Below are 18,663 nucleotides of genomic sequence, written 5' to 3'. Positions count from 1 at the left end.
TCAAGTCCACCCCAATCCACATCAGTCATATCACTCCAATTCAATCCACCTATACCAATCTCGTCCACTCCACTCAAATCCATCTCACCCCATTTCCATCCATCCCATTACAATCCACCCCAGTCCAATCAATCCACCCTACTCAACCCTAATCCACCCCACTCCAATCCTGTCCACTACCTCAATCCACTCCAACCCACTCCACCCTATTCCACTCTACATCACTCCACTGTAAGACACTGCACACTACAATACGCTCTGCCACTAATCCACTGAACTATACTCCCCTCTACTAAACTCTACTCCACTCTACTCCCCCTACTCCACTCTACTCCACCAACTCCACTCTACACTACACCCCCACTCCACTTTATTACACTCCACGCCACTTTTAGCCATGCTGATTAGCAGGGTACACTGGTGTGCAACATGGCAAAAACACAATAATAGTTGTATAGGGGAGACCTATTGGCTTTACCAATGCTTGTTTAAATATTGTAGTCGGGCCTCAAAATTAAAGCCAAATATATGGGCTCTGCCAACTCTTGTTTTGTAATAGAACTTGATGCTTGTTTGTTTACATTCACAATAAGCCTTGCCTATGGGTCACAACAACATGGTTTTGAAAAGGTTCATGTTTCGCGCTATGCTTACGTTTCCCTAGATAAATACCGAAGCTGACTTTTCAAAAACAGAGAGTGCTAGCTATGATGAAAGCAGTTTTTTTTTTTTTTTAAATAGCACGCCCTCGAAGATAGTAGACTATTTAGTAAAGTTATTAAACTCAGACTTGTGGGAATGAATGCCGTTTCTGGTCTAGTCTGTGGCTCGCACCTTGCGTAGACTGCATATCCTCCCTCATTCGTTTCAAGGATGAGAAGCGAACTTGGTTGGAGTTGCACATGCTCAGAGAATTTTGCAGGACAGCCTTGGTTTCAGTTTCCATTTGAGTTTGTATTTCCGTGTTGCAGACGCTTCCTTGTTTTCCTTCTTACTCTACCCCTAGGGTTTCAGCCTTTTTTAAAATATTTATCTCGCCTTTCGACGACAGAAATAACATTTGCGACTCGACCTTTTGCCCCAACTACTTTCTGGTTTGCTGGGAATTCATCGCATGCTGAACAGAGATGGAGACTGAACCCTGCAAGCCACTCACTGCAGCGACCGAGGAGAGCCTATCTCAGGATGGTAAGGCCCTGGCGGAATTGAACGACGTGACGTTGTGACACTTCGGTTATTTTCCTAGACAATATATATTGATTTTGCGAAAACTGTTGCCTCAGTCAGAAAAATCTATCCAAGAGATAGGGTGACCAGATGTGTAAACCGTAAACCAGGACATTCGCTTAATTTACGTAAATTTGCCCGAGCAAGTGGGGGAAAACTGATTTCCCAGTAAATCCGGGATTCTTGGTCACCCTGATGAAAGAGTGACCGCAACATTTACTGACTTGCAAAACTGAACGCGAGCTAGGTAATGAGCCAGTGTTAAATCTTCAAGCATTTTACCATTATGCAGAAGAGCTTTCCGGGTTTGGCTTCACGCAAAGGCCAGGTTGCACGCTACCTTGAAACTCACTGACCTGACTTAGAAGAGGTAGAGAGGAGAACCATGCGTAGGGAATAAACAACCTTGAATTTGGGACAAGGGTGTTATCAATATAAACTTCAAGTGAACAGTATTACTTGTGTGAAGTATACATATGAAGGAGATGAGTTGCATTTAGAAGGGTGCCGAACGCTGTTGCCATGAAAGTGATACACCACTGGTTTGAACCCAATATGCCTCCAAGTCGAGGCACTTACCATTCCAGTTACACTCCTTGCAAAAGTGGCGCAGGGCAAGATGCATATGGGGCGTAAAAGATGGCGTACTATAAAACTACGTAGTCTGAATTATTTCATTGAATTTGTTTAGTTACGTGGTGTCAAATCTGACTATCAAACCTTATAAGGAGTGGCAATCCTTTTATTTGAAACAGAAGTCTGTAATACTTTCAGATGCTACGCGTACTACCCCATTGCCATCAAAGATTTGAACATATGGGTTTTCTAATTTAAACGGGGTCTTTCTCAACCGTTCAAAGTTTTTGAGAGAAAAGGATTGTTGACATTTGTTCAGTGTCAGCGTTTCGCGAAAAACGGTTTTTAAGATAACCTTCGAGAAAACGGCACATACCTTTCCTCTCCCAACTAGCAAAGCAAGAAAATATTGAGTTTGTCTGGAAAAAAACACACGGGTTTAAAAAAAAGGAGAATCAGAAAACTTTGCGAGTTACTAGTAGGTCGGTAATTAAAATCCACTCAAAATTTTGCTCGAGTAATAACATCCTTGTATTCTGCTATTGCAAGTCTAGTTCATTCTTTTGCAAACATTAACACCAAGGGCCATTGTTTTCCAAGCACAATTGGGTTCTGAGCACAGGTGCAGTAGTGTCATGAATGTCATGGTGGCAGTCCTGTTGGCAAGTCATAATTACACCCATTCACCTCTAATGAGTGAATAAGGTTTATTGTTGTAATTCATTTAAATCCTACCAATATATTACACATTACTAGAACAGGTACAAGCATGGGATGTCTACAAATGCAATTCGACTAGGCTAAGAAGATGAGGTAAATGTATTTTCTGTACATTCACTGAGCTTTCCTCAGTAATTTTTTTTTCTTTACAGTATCTAAAAAAATTAACTACCCTTAATAATACGCCTGGTATATCAGAGTGCAGGCACAGACTCGCTGTTTGTTTACACATACGATCGCCGTGTTTGATAAATTCTAGCTATGACCAATACCTGCTCATGATCCAGGTGTTTGCAGTGGCTTAAAATATGAATCAGAGTTGTTAGATTTTCTGCTCACGGATCTTTTTCATTCACCACCATCTTGTTTTATTTCCATTGATGTGCACTCGACGGTGCATTTAAAGCAAACACATTGGATACTATACTTACCTTAAGGGGCTTGGTTCAGCCTCCTGTAACCAGTAGCTTGTTGTGCTCTGGAACCTTGGTCGTTTTCAATTGGCTGTTTGGTTGTGCCCTCCTGCCTCCATTACAATGCATGAGGGACAGTTCTAGGGTTGTGATCATCCCCGCAGCCCTGGGGAAGGAGCACTGATAAAAGCATCAGAATAATGAATGCTATACAAAATAAAGCATTGCCTTATTTTCTATACAATCCATTTTAGATGGTTTAGACAGAGATATTCCCTCGACGCAAAAACAATCATTGGTCAAAAATAACACGCCGTACAAAATGCCAATCCTACAGGTTTTGCCTGTGGTTGTTCATTTTGCTTTTGCAAACAGACTCTGAGTGGGGAAGGGTCATAACTGCACTAATTCTGACACCATTGGGTCCTTTATAAATTAGATGCTGGTGAACTATTATCAAAAGGCTTTGTGGCTTTGAATTGTGGTAGGCATTAAGATAAAGTGACAATTAAAGATGTGTGTTCCACGTGTCTAGGTTCCATAGCAATTCTTGCTGCTGTGTTTTAGACTATCTGAATTTGGCTGTCTTCCCATGGCCTGTACATGACTCGTTTGTCACCGTTTATGCTTCCTGCGCCCCCGCTAATATGTCAGTTAGTGTTGCCCGGTTGTTGTTCACTTCCACTCCTCAGGTAGCAGGTTGGCAGCATCCGCATTGAAGCAGGAGAGGCTGTATACCTTTGTAGCAGGATGATGTTCCTAAGATCTTGGGGTTGATAAGTGGGGTGCCAGTGTTTGCGTTAAGCAAATCTTTTTCACTTACCCGGTCCCGGATCCCTAATCCACTTCCAACTTTACCCTAGCCGTGCAGTACCATTGTCGGGGGTTCCCCTTTGCCTCCGTAGCCACCCTGCTAAAAGAATACCCCAAACAAACTCTGAGACTTCAAGTAGCTAGTGTTCTGGAAAGGTTTATTAACCACTCTGGACCACATCTGTAATGATTTATTGCCACATGCTACCAACTTCTTCTTAAAAAAATGACCAGTCACCCTCCTCCCCACTTCACCACTGTGCATTATCCCAAATTACCTCTTTTTCCGAACTCGTGAATGTCCAATGTTCAGCTGGTTTACCCAACACCTCTCCTGCTTAACCTTCTAAACAAATAACCTCTGGTATTTGCAAATGTAGCTCTCCCGGAATGTGTCTGGCCCACGACTGGGACTTTCTCACCACTGTCCATCATAGCTACCTCTCTTAAATTCCCTTACTGGTTAACCTCTCAGCTGTGTTCAGCCCAGGGATTACTGCTCCTTGCCTTGTGTTTCTGACAAGACTCTAGAATGGTTGCCTGCAGGTTTTAAACAGGGGAAAATAAGTTGTCTCCAAAACGAGTAGAATGCAGGTGCAAAGGCAAGACTAAGGCTGATGGAGTTAGCGGTATGGCAAAGATGTGAGACATTTAATGGTATTTTCAGAAGTATTTGGTGTATGTGCACATTTTAACATACAAATTTCAAATTTTGTAGGTGTATGCAAACATTCGTACACGTGTAGTTAAATGTGCAAAAGAACCAATTCAATAGTCTCTTTTAATTTCCCGTTCTCAGCACAATGTACCATGACCAGCATGTATTTTATGTTTGCCTTCCAACCATCCCCTGGAAAGAAATTCTCAAGTTCAGCAGTGCCCCATCCCTCTGTCTCCTCATCACAATGTAGACTTCATTTGCCCTGTTGTCTCATACCAGGCAACAGTGGCTTATCTCTTGAGTGGCAGCTTCTCAAAAATATACAAATAAGTGCATCAACTGCAGCAACTAAAATGCAAGTTAGAATTTAGGAGATCCTCTCAGTTCTGAGATAGTGAGTTATAGGGTTCTTAAAAATTCATTTGGCATAATGATTTCAGTAGAGTGCTGAAGCAAGTCTGCAGCAGAGATGTGTTAATTCCACAGGTTTATAGTTTTGAATTCCATCGGCGCCAATTCAGTCTTTCTTCCAGTGCGGATAAACTGAGTGTTGTAATTAACTGGGTATTTTGCTTAAAGTATGTCTACAAATGCTGTTGCCTTAAAATATCTCACGTGATTGTGTAAATTACTGTTGAGAATTTGGTAAGAGGGTATAAAACAAAATCTTATCCCAATACTTTATTATCTACGTTTTTTTTTTTTTAATGAGCTTATGTAAGTTAGCAATAGATCAGTGAGTTGATCGCATGATGCAAAGAACCCTCTAGCCAGCAACTCACATATGTGGTCCAGCCTAAATGAAATAGTTCTTGGGGTTGCATCTCTGCTACAGAGATTAGGGTGTGATATTAGGGACACATTCGCCACTTTGACTGCCTAGTGGGTTAAGGTGCCTGCCACAGCTGTAGAGTGACACAAGCTGAATGATTTATGTTCAGACTAAGTGTATCTGTGAAAGTTGCCCGAGCTCATTTGCATCCCCTCAGTCAAGCTTGACTTTTAATTATAAAATGTTAAAATCAAAACTACAGTTTCCACAATGCCACATGTTTTTGGTTAAAAATCCTCGACTAGCTAAACGTGTCACACATGACAAGCCCAGACATGATAGTTATGAATTTCTGCTGCTGGAATGATCCAATCCCAGTAAATTTGTCTACTGCAGAGAGGTGTTTGTAATCTGCATATTTATATGTCACTAAACTGGCTTTTTGTCTGCTAGTGTCAGTAGCGCGCATTGGTAAAGCCACCATATCTGCGTTTAGTGTGCTAATGCATGAAAACACAGACGTGCAGAAATGCTGTTTGCAGATAAAAGCCTGTTCTATTTTTGTTTGTAAGTGCATGCTTCAAGACAAAGCTATATATAGTGTTTAGTTAATTTCAAACCCGTATCCAATCCACTTAACAGGGAAGCTTTAAAACCACTGAAATTTGCCAGTTGTGGTATACATCACACACCATAACCCATGCCACCTACCATGTTTTGCTTGTGATAGTCATGTGTCATTTTTAAATGTGTGTTTTTGGGTGTTTTGTTTTGTGTTTTCTGCAGCGCAGGTGCCTTGAGTTATCGAGTCTGTTTCTGAATGATTTCTTTTTAGGTAATATGGTGTTTTTTTTTAAAAGAGTGTGCTAATTTCGAGCCCTCACTGCCCATGAACTTTAGTTGTGTGCTGCGGGGTAGGCAACACAGCCAATGTGCTGCTCACAAATCCTGTGGGTAGCCAGTCGTACTGCACATAAACTGTGGTTGTGAGCATCGGGGGTTGAATGCAAGCAGGTTGCACCCAACCTGCTGTGAGCCGCCATCCCTCACCGCACATCAGTGGCCATATAGACCGTCTTGCCAAACTTTGCAGGGCCCATGGTATGCTGCCATGGGTCCGTATCAATCCCCCGACTGACCTTAGCTACTGCCATATGGGCCCAAAATTCCTGATCGTATTGTATCTAAGCATATCCCCCTGGGCCTTTCTTATCACATCCATATACTTTAACAATGCCACCGACCTCCCTGGATATTTCTCGTAATAGACACTGGCAGAAAGTAAAAATGCTGCCTTCCAGTTCTCTGTTGTAACTGAGACCTTAGGTCGCTTTGACAACTCCACCTCTTCCTCCTTTGAACCCTCCTTCGCCCTTAGGTCCATGTGGAGTAGTTTTAACATTTCCACGTACTCCCTCTTCCATATCTTCTTCTTTGTGGATAGCATCAAGTGAACTCCTAACTGCTTCAATGCCCCCATATAGGGTAGCTTCTTAAATTTTACCTCTTTACTTTACATCTTGTTTGTCCGCCTTGTCATCCTCTGCTTTCGCCACTCCTGACCCCACGTCTGCTGTCGTATCTTCCCCCACTTTAGAGACACTGTTGGTCTTTACCTGCATGGTCCCCGCCCGCCCCTTTTCTTCCATTCCCACACCTTTTTCTGCCATGTAGATACCTTTCCAAAGGTGAGATGTACCATCTGTGCATGCTCCGTGGCCTCCACTGCCACCAAAGTCATAAACTTCTGGCTCCCTTGTGCAGTCTTACCTGGCGTCAAAGTCAGTGGCCGCTCATCACTTTGCCGCCTTGCCAGTGGTCGAGCCCTGTTCGCACCCCAGCAACTGTCCTGCCTTTTAACACACTGCTCCTGAAAACCTGAAAAACACAATTAACATCATCAGAAACTCTCCAGACCACTCTCCCATCTTCTCTGTGTGACCAGTCTGCTTCCTCACTCAGGCACGGTGCCTCCTCTCCACACACTTCACCCTCTTCCAAACTGTCTTCATCATAGTCAAGTATCGTATGACCACTCCGATCACCACTCACGGCCAATGAAGGCCCGGCTTTCTCATCCTCATAATGATGCTCTCTCTCCCGAGGTGGTTCAGCAGCTATCACGGGGTGCTCAGGGGCCGTCACCTGCCCACTCTCCCGCCCTGCTACTGAACGCAGAGAGTGCACCAGACCTAGGACGCTGGAGGCTGCCCTGGACCAGCCTTCCCAGATTGAGTCTGCGCTGGCGCTGCACCGCAGCTGAAGATACCTGTCCCCCGGTGGTCCAGCCGGCCGCCCTGGGCTCCACCTTCTCTTCAAGTAAGGGCTTGCGTGCCGCCCCAGGCTCCCCCGTGCCACTCCTGCTGCTATTCAGTGGCTCCTGCAACATAGACCAGAGGCCCAGAGGGTTGGACAGGTCCTTACTCACTTTCTCCCTGCATCCTTGCTCCTGACCTGATGCCTCCTCCCCATGTCCCACCGCCCTACCCTTCACCACGCCCCCCCCCTGCCAATGTGCCCTCTGTGCGCCCCGACGGAAACTGTGCCCCATTGCCCACCCCCTGGTCTGACCCTTACCAAGCTTACTGTAAACCCTGCCAGGGGAATTGCACTGATAGGAAGCTTCATCCCCTGAGTCTCCCTCCCATAAAACACCCACCTCGACCTCTGACTCACCCTGCCCCTCCTCATCGCTCCACTGTAGCATAGTGGCCACCAATGCAGAAGTTGGGTCCCATGTTTGTGCAGCCACCCTCTCCCTCTGACCCACCACCCTCAAATCCAGTGCCTCGCTAGGCAAATCCATCACTTCTTCCACCTCTGCCCCTGCTTCAAACATATTAACCACTCCCCATCTTCCAGGTGCCCAGTCTGCCTTTCACCGGTGCTCTCTCCCCAAAAACAACCTGCACCTTTAAATGTGGTAGCCCTCCTCCCCCTGTCCCAGCGACTTTCCCGCCCCTACCAACATGTCTTGTGAGGCCTTAGGCCTTCCCTGCCCCCCTTGGTGGCTCACCTGACATGGAAGCAGCTCCGGGCGCTTACCTGATTATGGAGCGCTCCAAGGTGTGGTGGCAAACAGACATACAGTGCCGACGTGACCCCAGCTGTCGCATGCCATGGAAGAAGCACACAAGGACACGCCCCCTCCACCAACAAGTCGAGCCTGCCCGCTTCTTCCAGTAAGCGCATGGCCTGCTTCACTTTGTGCTCTGCTGCTTATAACTCTGCAAACGGTTTGCCTGCAACACATTCTGCTTGTAATTATATGCTTGACTAACCGCAGATACACTACTAATATACTGACGCTGAAGCCCTTGAAAGGGAAGCAATTTAATGGGGTCCCATACTAGCTACCCAGACACTGTGTGACCTTGCTAAAATGGCTCCTCGGGGAACAAAATGTCGGGCTATATACCTCCTGTTCCCTCCATAGCAAGATAGCCCAAGCAGCCTCAGGACCGCTCCATGTCACCAAAAACCCCACGGGGAGAGGGGAGACATCCCCAAAGCCCATTCGGCTGCAATACTGGGAGATCTGGGATTGTGAGGCACTGAAAGTCTACCAGTACAAGACGGTAGCTCTTCTGCTTACGGTGCAAAAGAGCTACAAAGGCGGGGATGAAACAAATGCAGCCCCTCAGCCGGAAGGGGTTGGGGGGTACAGAGGACCACGACCAGCTCCAAGGAAGCAAACTCCTTATCTTCCTCCATTCTGCTGAATGTCAGAGATGCTTAGAGCAGTGGTTCTTAACCTGTGGCTCGAGGTCCCCTGGGGGTCCATGACGCCTACTCAGGGAGGCTGCAACTGCTAAGAAAACGAAATTGAATTAACAGATAAATAAAGTATATATAAATGATTTTTTTATATATTTGTGAATTAAATCAAATATTTAATCATTTGTGTATTTTATGATGAATGCTTATTTCCGGGTTTTTGTGTATTGTTTTGAGGTTATAATCATTCAAATTGGTTAGGCCCTTCCAGTAATGACCCAGCCTTATTTCTACCCACAGTCCCCGAATCAGAAAACTACGTTGGGACTGCTCCGGTGTCTGTCATTTTGGGTGATGTAGAGCATGCAGTTCCCAGAAGGGAAATCCACCATTTCCTTGAATGGTGCCTCTACACCACAATGAAGGCAGAGCAAGAAAGCTCTCCATTGGCAAAGCCTGGCTGTCTGATGCACCTAGCTACTTTCTGCCATGTAAAGTTCATTTAGAACACTCCAAACGATTTACTTATTGTAATGATGCTAAAGTATCACCATGACAAATTTAACAAAAACATGAAGGATGCTTGCTCAGTATTGGGATGACTGTCACACCCAGAGAGAACATAACTAAAACATGTATATTTGTCATTTCAAGGAGAAGCACAACTGACGATTATCGCTGCGGAGGAAGAAGGACCCTGGCTTGTTGAGTAAGATGCTATTATTATTTTCTTCATTTGGATGAATGGTTACCATTCTAGCATGTGAAGAGGTTTTCAGTCAGTCTTGCAGCTTGAAATACCAGCCTGTGCTCTTTGCAGTCAAAACACATTCATACTTCTGGGTGAAATTAAATTACAGCTGAAAGAGTTGTTTTATATAGCTTTTATGCAGTACTGCATTATGCAAAGAAACTGGAGTTATTTACAAGAAGCAGAATATATTAAAAACAAAGGAATCAGGGGTGCAACCAGACCCAAACTTCGGAGGGGGCTAGAACTTCAAGCCACAGTGGTAAAGCTGCCACTTCACGCGATGGGGGTGGAGATGACCTCCGTGCCAGTATGAAAGCACTCATTGCCAGCGTGCCTAGCTTAAATATGCTAATGCATGAAAACCGCATTTATGCATATCTGTACTTTCATGCCTCAGCAAATTAATGCCACATCTATTGGCTTTGCCAAAAATATCCACTCAGACACTAAGCAATGCTGGTGCTTGGAGAGTTCAACCATTTCTCCAAGCATTGGATGTGAGCAAGTTTTTTGGTACAGAGAGAGTCTTGTGCCTGGGTGCATGTTTGACACTTAGAAAAGAAAGCTCTACAGCCTTATCGAAAGGTGTCTTTTCATACTAAAAGCAACATATGACACTTAAGAACATAACGTTCCATGGAACAACAAGATGTGAAGATGTGTAAGGAGTAATCCCCTATTAAACACAAAAAGTGTCTCCACAGACTTCGAAAAGTAGACTGTAAGAAGCAGACATTTAGGAACCGTATTCAAGGTGTGGAATGGGTACTGAGATAAAAGGGCTTCCAATGGAATGTCATAAAATGAGGGGGTTTACAAAGATCTCAAAAGGAAGGGGCATTTACAGAGTGGAAGAAGCAAGATAACTAAACAATGCAAAACAGGTATGTGTTTATATAGCACAGACTACACTGGAAATCACTGGAGCATTGTACATTTTGGGAAGTGAGACTGCATACTTCAAGTGAAGGTTTAAATCTTTGAATTATCCAGTTACACACAATTACACCCCTATAACAGATTAAGGGGGTCATTTTGACCCTGGCGGTCCGAGACTGCCAGGGCTAAAATGACGGAAGCACCGCCAAAAGGCTGGCGGTGCTTCCTGGCCTATTACGACCGCGGCGGAAGCGCCGCGGTCGCACCGCCGGGGCCGGCGGTATTCTGCCACTTTTGCCCCGGCGGTGATAATCCGCCTGGGCAGCGCTGCTTGCAGCGCTGCCCAGGGGATTACGAGTCCCCGACTGCCAGCCTTTTTCTGGCGGTAGGAACTGCCAGGAAAAGGCTGGCGGTACAGGGAGTCGTGGGGCCCCTGGGGGCCCCTGCACTGCCCATGCAACTGGCATGGGCAGTGCAGGGGCCCCCTGACAGGGCCCCATGTGGCTTTTCACTGTCTGCCATGCAGACAGTGAAAAGCGCGACAGGTGCAACTGCACCCGTCGCACGGCCGCAACACCGCCGGCTCCATTTGGAGCCGGCTCCCATGTTGCGGCCCACATCCCCGCTGGGCCGGCGGGCGGAAACTTGGTTTCCGCCCGCCGGCACAGCGGGGATGTCCAAATGGGCACCGCAGGAGTGCGCTGCATTGGCGGCCGCCCGGCGGTTACAGCTTGGTGGCCGGCGGTAGCCGCCCGCCAAAGTTGTAATGACCCCCTAAGTGATTTGCCCAGAACTGCACAATTTCTAGTGAAGTGTCACTGTGGATTCAAAACCAGGTGCTCGGATTGACTTAGTCACTACTACGCCATATCTTCTTCCTTAGTTGATATAAACAAAAAAAATTCACAAAAAGGTAAAGAGTTGAAAATGCTCCAAAAGTTCACCTTCACCAATTCTTGGGAACACTTACATTCTTTTTTTATATTTTCCCATAGGCATTATGCTGTGTTCCCCATGCAGTCAATTTAGTAGAGCGAATGCAAAATATTGTGGTATCAAGTTATTATGCAGGGGTTGCACCTTTATTACATTTTCTCTTGTTTAAGGTTCAGGTTTGTCTGTGTGCATACGCACTAAGAGTTAAAGTGTAACATGATATATAACTACTATTTATAAATTTTGCAGCAATGTAATGGTTTATTAATAGTGATAAATATCCATTGTACCTATCAGGGTGGAACAGAAATCATGGACCAGATGATGAATGGTATTTTCTATCATTTAAAACAATGTACAAAGGGTTGATGAATCTTTTTTTCAGTTTTTTGGCCCTGCAATCCTTTCTTGAGATGGCTATGCAATACTGTGACACAAACACACCAAGATTGCAAATTACAACTATAAAACCAGCCACTGTTTTGAGCTGCATGTTAAATAATTTCCAAAAATACAAACACATGCCTAGGCCAAACCTGCACTCAGTCACATTTTTTTTTTCTCTGAACGAAAAGGGGTTAGCTAAAGATGCCAACATTTAAATGTGCACATGCTGCACCAGAAGTTTATTATGGTAAATAATTTTGTCAACCATGTTTATGAAGGAGCTGAAGCTGTGGAAAAATTAGAATACATCGTTTTATGGTGAGCATCAACCGCATAAGACACTGCTGCAGGATTAGAATGGGAGATTGAGAATAGTCAGAAGGAGACCTCGGCATAGACTTGTGTATGTGCGAAGGTGTAAGCATGCCCATGAACCTGCTTGCCCCCGACACAGTAATGCTGTGGCTCCAGCTGGTGGACAAACCCTGAACCACCAGCTACTGAGAAGCTCATATTCCTCCACCTGAGTAGATGCCTGATGATCTCTTGCAGGAAGATGGAAGGAATAGCTAGCAATTTTGAGGAGTGTTTACACCTTTGACCTTTTGTCTCCTGATGGAACTGTGAGTGGAGCTAGAGGGTGCTGAAGGAATTCCCTCCTCCTGTAACTTTGAAGTTGAGCTTCTCTCACAGGCTTTATGCTTCACACCTCTATCCGATTCAATTTGGGGATTTGCCTGTTACAACCTAGATTGGAGAGGTGATAGCAGAAGGACTGACTACTGTATCAGCAGTGGATGTTAGCATTGTGCATTGTGGCCTGAAGAACCAGGACACTGTCATGCGTTATATCCATTGACGGCAATACTCAGAGTGACAGCAGCTGGAACTGACAGTATATGATAGCAGCAACACTCATTTGCAGGCACAGAAGGCAGGGCATGGCAGCTTTAGGACCTGTAGGCACTGAAATCAAAACTCAGTGACAGCAGCAAGGCTCAAGGATATGACAAAAGTAGGAGTTGTAGTTACAGCAGGACTCACTTTGACAGCTTTAGAAGTTTCAGTCATGCCAGAAGCATCTCTAACAGCATCTTAAGTTAGCAAGTGTGCCTACACACATACTGTCAGAATGCTACTGAAATGAAAGCAGAAGCAGCACTCTCACTTTCACCAATATACTAAAGAGTAGAAACCAAAAGACAAAAAAATATTATTATTAAAGGGGGTTCCATGTTTGGGCTACTGGTATGTAGGTAGGGGCCAGCCCGAGGAGGGAGGTGGTGCCCAATGGCAGTTCTTACCATTGTGTATGAAAATTCAAACTTTCGGCAGAAGCTAGAAAGCAAACGTCAAAGCCTTAAAAACATAATCCCTCTAAAGTCAGGTGAATTATTTACGTGGATCTAATTTTTACCCCATGGAGGGATAGGCACAAGTCGGGGGTGCATATAGGTAGAGAGAGTCCATTCTTTATTTTCACAGGGTGGACATTGTACACCCTGCAAAGAAGCTGGGCCCCAATAAATATGCTGAACTGGTCCTGTTGTAATTTTCAGAGCCCAGGACACATGCAGTGGCGCTGGCTCATTGTCTGCGGCAAGGGAACTCTGTTTTGTTAAATATCAGCTGGGCCCAACAAAGGCCTGATTTAAGGGGCTATTAAGCCTCCTTTTGCATCGTGGCGGAGAGCTATCTGGAGCCTAACACCTAGGTGTAAATGCATTGGAAGGGAGACAAAGGCACACAGCTTGTTATCACTTCACAGGTGCTTAGGAGAGGCATTGGTTTGACTTAGTTCAGTTCCTCTATATGGGGTATGCATGAACTATAAGAATGTCACATATGTTGGTCTGTCCCAATATTTACACAAATAAAATAAATACCACTATTTTGTTTTATTTCTTTCATAGCTCTACTTATCCCAATGCAGAATGTCAGAGCGCTTTACACCACACATACATAATACAGTGACAATAAATCATGCACGTGTGTAAATCAATGTACAGGATGTGCTACCATAAGACAGTGCAGTTTACAAGGTGTAGGAATCACATGTCCGTCGTAGCTCACTGTGCTATATTTCAAGGATTACAATTTATGAACTGCAAGTAACAGAAGGATCTCTTTGCTAAAAGCAGAAATCCACTAACCTATTAATGTAAAATAAAAATCTACCATCTGCATGTTACATGATGTGCTTTACAGGAGACACATTAACCTTACTTTGATTCAAAGCTAAACCTAGACAAAGCACAGATCTCTCCAGCAAATGCGATAAGCTCCAGGGTTATCTTACCATTATTATTATTCCCTGAGGTTTACCGTGTACATAAAGTAGAGGTGTGGGAGCTAAAAAACTAACAGGGAGAGCCGAGCCAGAGCCGAGCCAAGGGTCTGGCTTGTTGAGCCTGTGCTTGAGCTGAACCCTGAAAATATTTACAATGTAAAATCGCTTCAAAATTAATAAAAACTATTTTTTTTACATGTGGAACTGACATTAATACAGCACATTATGGCACTGGACTAGAAGTACTTACTTAAAGTTAATGGAAACCTGCACGTGGCCCCAATTATTATAGTACAACACTATAGTTTAATAAATCTAACTCAATAGGATTTTGTACAACTGGTAATCTGAAGCCCCATATGTAAAGGGCTTTCATGCCCAATAATTTAAAAAAAAAGAGTTTTGATGAAATAAAAAAAAAAGAAAATCCTAAGATCATACAATTTGCCATGATTTATCAATGTTTTCTGGTTTGACTTTGTGCAGATCAGCCAGCAGATGGGTATATTTTTGATTTCCTTATGCTCACACTTTGTTTTTACGTCCTTGCACATTTTTCTTTACTTTTTACACAGGGCAAACTCAACCCTGCGGTATTGAAGCGCTTTATGTGAGGACCAGTTACAATACAGAAGGCCCTGTTTGTTAATTATAGGAAAGTGGCAATTAAGTGATTTGCCTGGACTCATGGGATATAGAGCCATGCCAAGACTCGAACCTGGTTTCTCACTCAAAAGTCGGGGGCTCTATCCGTAATGCCACAGTCTGTGTGGAGGGAAGGTGGCAAGCAGAAGCCACCAGGAAGTACAGCTTGTTATGGGCTTGAGGTTCCAACAGGACTTTGAGCTGAGTCACAGCAAAGCTTCAGCCTCAAGCCTGGCTTGAGCTTTCTGTAGCTTGCCTGCTTCTAACACAAATATCTCTGCAGCAGGTGCCTTAACCACATAGGATAATACAGACTTTGCAACCAATTAAGCAGAACAGATGTATTGCACATTTCTCTGTGTTGCCAATTTTTTGTGGCAGAATTTTTAAACCATATATGTATAGTTTGAGGTCCAGATATTGCTTCGGCGGGGTCGCAACAATTTTTTGGCACAGCCCGACTCAGAATCACATTTCTGAAATTTTGTAATGCACTCAAATGTACTCATGATAGACCTGCTAACCATATGTGGGAGTTGTTAGGATCTGATGTCACTTCTGGTGATGTCGCTACCTGTGAGGTCACAGGTTCAGATGCTACTTCCTGATGTCATGTGCTGTGATGTTATGCACCATGATGTCATTTGCACCTTGCCTAAAAAGATCAGGTCCTTCACTTCTTTTTTTAGGACTTATGCCATGACAGAGGGGTAGTAAGGCAGGGGTCTGCAGGAGGCTGGGGTTTGGGTGCTACAGCGGCTATATTTTAGCTGTCCATGGGTGCTTCTTTAACAGGACCTGGGGGTGATTCTGGTTGTGGTAGTAGCTCCAGGGGACCAGGATATGGCTGACTTTCACCTGTCCATCTTCCAAAGGATGCCAGGAGGGTCCAGTTTTGGGTGTCCTGGTATTGTTTAGAGACTAACTTACTGGTTGGCAGATGGGGCTCCCATGGTATGAAGCCCTAGTGGGAATCTGGGGAGACCAAATCAAATTTTCATCTTGATGGTGCTTGCTTGGTGGGCCAGTCCTGTGGGTCACCATGAAATTTCAGTCAGAAAAGTTTATGTCTAACATTGTGGATGTTCAATGTATATGATATATTTTGAGGTGTGTTAATATCAAGAAATTATAAGTCTGTGTCTTTTAGAAAATAAATACAGCCCGACAGTGTTTAATTCTCCAAACCACGTTTGGCAGTCTCAAGCTACTTCATTGGTTTGATGCTTGGGTGGGGAATGGGGCTCGTTTACTCTGTTCACACAAATGTCATCACCACTCAACCTCGGTGGGTCTCTCGCTTATATAAAATAAGAACTCTTGTATCTGGCATCAAGCTTGAGCTTTAAAATCCCCTTTTCAGACAGACATTCAGAAGAGGTGAGACATCTGGACTGTCTCTCAGCAGAAGGTGCATTATCGCACAGGACTGCAGTTGCCAGTTTAAGTTGGCATAGGGGAATAGAAGACAGTGTGGGCACCAGCTGGCTGCAACAGTGCGGCAGGTTGAGGGACAACAATGTCCAAAAGTTGTGCAACCAAAATGCATTTCAAATCAGCCTTTGAGATGTGTCTGTGTCTTTAAGCTTGAACTGGGTACCCTTCTTCTCCATGCTTCCAACTACCAAATGCCACTCGCTGAGATAGTAGGAAGGCCCAAATGGTAAACCACACAGTGGCAGACCAATTTGCTGTACACCATGCTGCTGTGACAGAAAGCTTTGGTGGACGCATTGCAAGGTGCTGTTAATGCGTCCACAGTGCCATGCTGCTCCACTCTGCCAGTCTACTAAGTGTTCACTAAGGGTGATAGCCTTCTGTGAAATGGACTGTGAAAGGTCAGCAACCCTTAACAAGGTGCAGTGAAATATTGCACCCCACATATCTCCCTACTGTGATGCATGGGTCCCGCTCTAACCAAACTGAGCTACATAACAAACAAGAGGTAGATGAGCACAGTGATGGGCTACTCATCGCTGCTGCCTGTGTACAGATTAACTGTGGCATAGCAGGCAGAAAGGACATTTTACTCAGATGCTGCCTGCTGGACCATCTTGTAAAAATTCCTGTCCAAACTATTAAGTGCTGGTGCCACCGACCATCAACCCCGAAACAAACTAATTGCCCAGACCCCCATTTACCAAAATCGCTATGCGTGTTGTTACCTTTTAGCCAGTATTTGGAATTTTTAGAAGCAAAACTACAGGTGCTTCCCTAGAGAATGCAAGATGATTTTGGTAAACAAATTCTGGTCTGCCTTATGGAACTTCATTTTAGCATCACCATTTAAAAAAAGAAAAAAAAGTCCCACCCCCACTTTTTTGCATTTGCATAGCACTTGCTACCGCATGTCATTGGTAATAAGAGCTATGTAAGTGCAATTGCATACAATATAATCAGGGCACCTGGAATTATGTGATTGTGCAGCTGCAGCATTTTTCACATAACTATAAATCTTCTGCGTTTGCCATATAATTCATCATTTGCTGCAAAAGCTGCAGATCTTACCCAAAACTATTTTTTTCTAGATCGAACAGTTCAAAAGTTATTTAATACATAGCAACACATTTTTCCGCGCAGTGGAAGACCCTTTGTAAAGGATGACTGGTTACCTTTCTGTTACTTATAGCTTTGTTTGAGTGTTAAACTGGTAGTAATGAGGTGCAACCTATGCGCAGACAGTGTTAACAACTGTAAACATGTCAAAATAGTGAATACAATCAGAAAATGTGCCACATTGCGCCACATAATTTGCATTTTCTTGCCACATAATTTGATCAACCCTGCTTCATAATTTGTCCCTCTCCTGCCTCATAATTCCAGTAGCTGTGAATATAATTAGACATTTGTGCCTGAGGTTAAAAGCCAGGTTTTGAATAGGGCAGAGATCTTTTCAAGCGCAGATGATGCCTCTGTCATTGAAGTGTTAATGAGCAATCTTTGTCTCTCGTTTAAAGAATGTGGAATGCTATGGTATAGGGCCCTGCCCAGCCAGAGCCCCCAGCATGGGGTCAATGAACAAGCATATTATAAATCATTGGTGACCTCGAATCCCCCACAAAGACACTTTCTAGCAGCGTGAAAAGCCGAACGTGTCTGTCTTAAGAAAAGAACATGTTTTCTCTGCTCCATGTCCTGCCCAGGCTTTCCTCCAGACAAACTCCCATGAAGCTCCAGCATGGGCTAGGGCACATGACGGGAGGAGCCCAATGAACGTTGCGTGCCTGAATGGAATAGACCTACAATTAATTTTGGTTAGGATTGAGAAAGAAAGAAAACTGGTGGAACCAGAGAACTAGAGGCTTGGTTCACTTATCCCTGCTGGCTAAAAGTTATATGAGAGTTTTGAGTCGACCTCTGTAGGTGAGTTTGTTGGGTCTCAGACTTATGAGGAGGGTGGGAGTATCAAAGTCCCAGAGTAGCAGCTGAAAACGCTTCACTTGAGGAATGGAGGTACAGAGAAAATATTTGCTTCGCATTCGACAGAGACTTCCCATATGGTAGGATTTTGGGTGCGAGATACAAAGGTTTTAGGATCTAACATTTTGGAAAGTGAAGCAAGTGAGTTTGAGCATAGCACGGACAGTGATTGGTTCTAGCGTAGATTTTGAGACAGGCATGTGGTTGGACTTCTTGAGGTTATACGCTAAAAGGATCAGAATATTTTATGAGTACACACCAGTGACTCCTGTAAGTCACTTTATTGTGAACACTCTTTTTAGAGATTTGATTGGGGCCAAACTCACGCACACGCCTAGTGGAGAGCCGGGCTCAATCATTCCTGCTGTTCAATGCATCTTGGAATTCATAAGTAGAACCTATTCAGTTGCACATCACCATCTGCTGTTGTATGTAAATGTACCAGTCATGGGC

At 44.3% G+C, this 18,663-nt stretch overlaps 1 protein-coding gene across 1 annotated transcript in view; it reads left to right on the top strand.

Moving 5' to 3' along the window:
* Positions 1–935: 935 nt before the first annotated feature.
* LOC138300326 (uncharacterized) overlaps positions 936–18,663 on the top strand; it is a 160,522-nt gene continuing 142,794 nt past the window's right edge. The window contains exons 1-2 of the mRNA XM_069239556.1: positions 936–1,188; positions 9,554–9,608. Coding sequence (XP_069095657.1) covers positions 1,128–1,188; positions 9,554–9,608 — 116 coding nt within the window. The 5' untranslated portion in view covers positions 936–1,127. The remainder of the gene's footprint in view (positions 1,189–9,553; positions 9,609–18,663) is intronic.

Source organism: Pleurodeles waltl, chromosome 6 (assembly GCF_031143425.1).
Source record: "Pleurodeles waltl isolate 20211129_DDA chromosome 6, aPleWal1.hap1.20221129, whole genome shotgun sequence".
NCBI classification, from domain to species: domain Eukaryota; kingdom Metazoa; phylum Chordata; class Amphibia; order Caudata; family Salamandridae; genus Pleurodeles; species Pleurodeles waltl.
The sequence above is the reverse complement of the archived record's forward strand: the minus strand, read 5'-3'. Positions and strand labels throughout refer to the sequence as shown.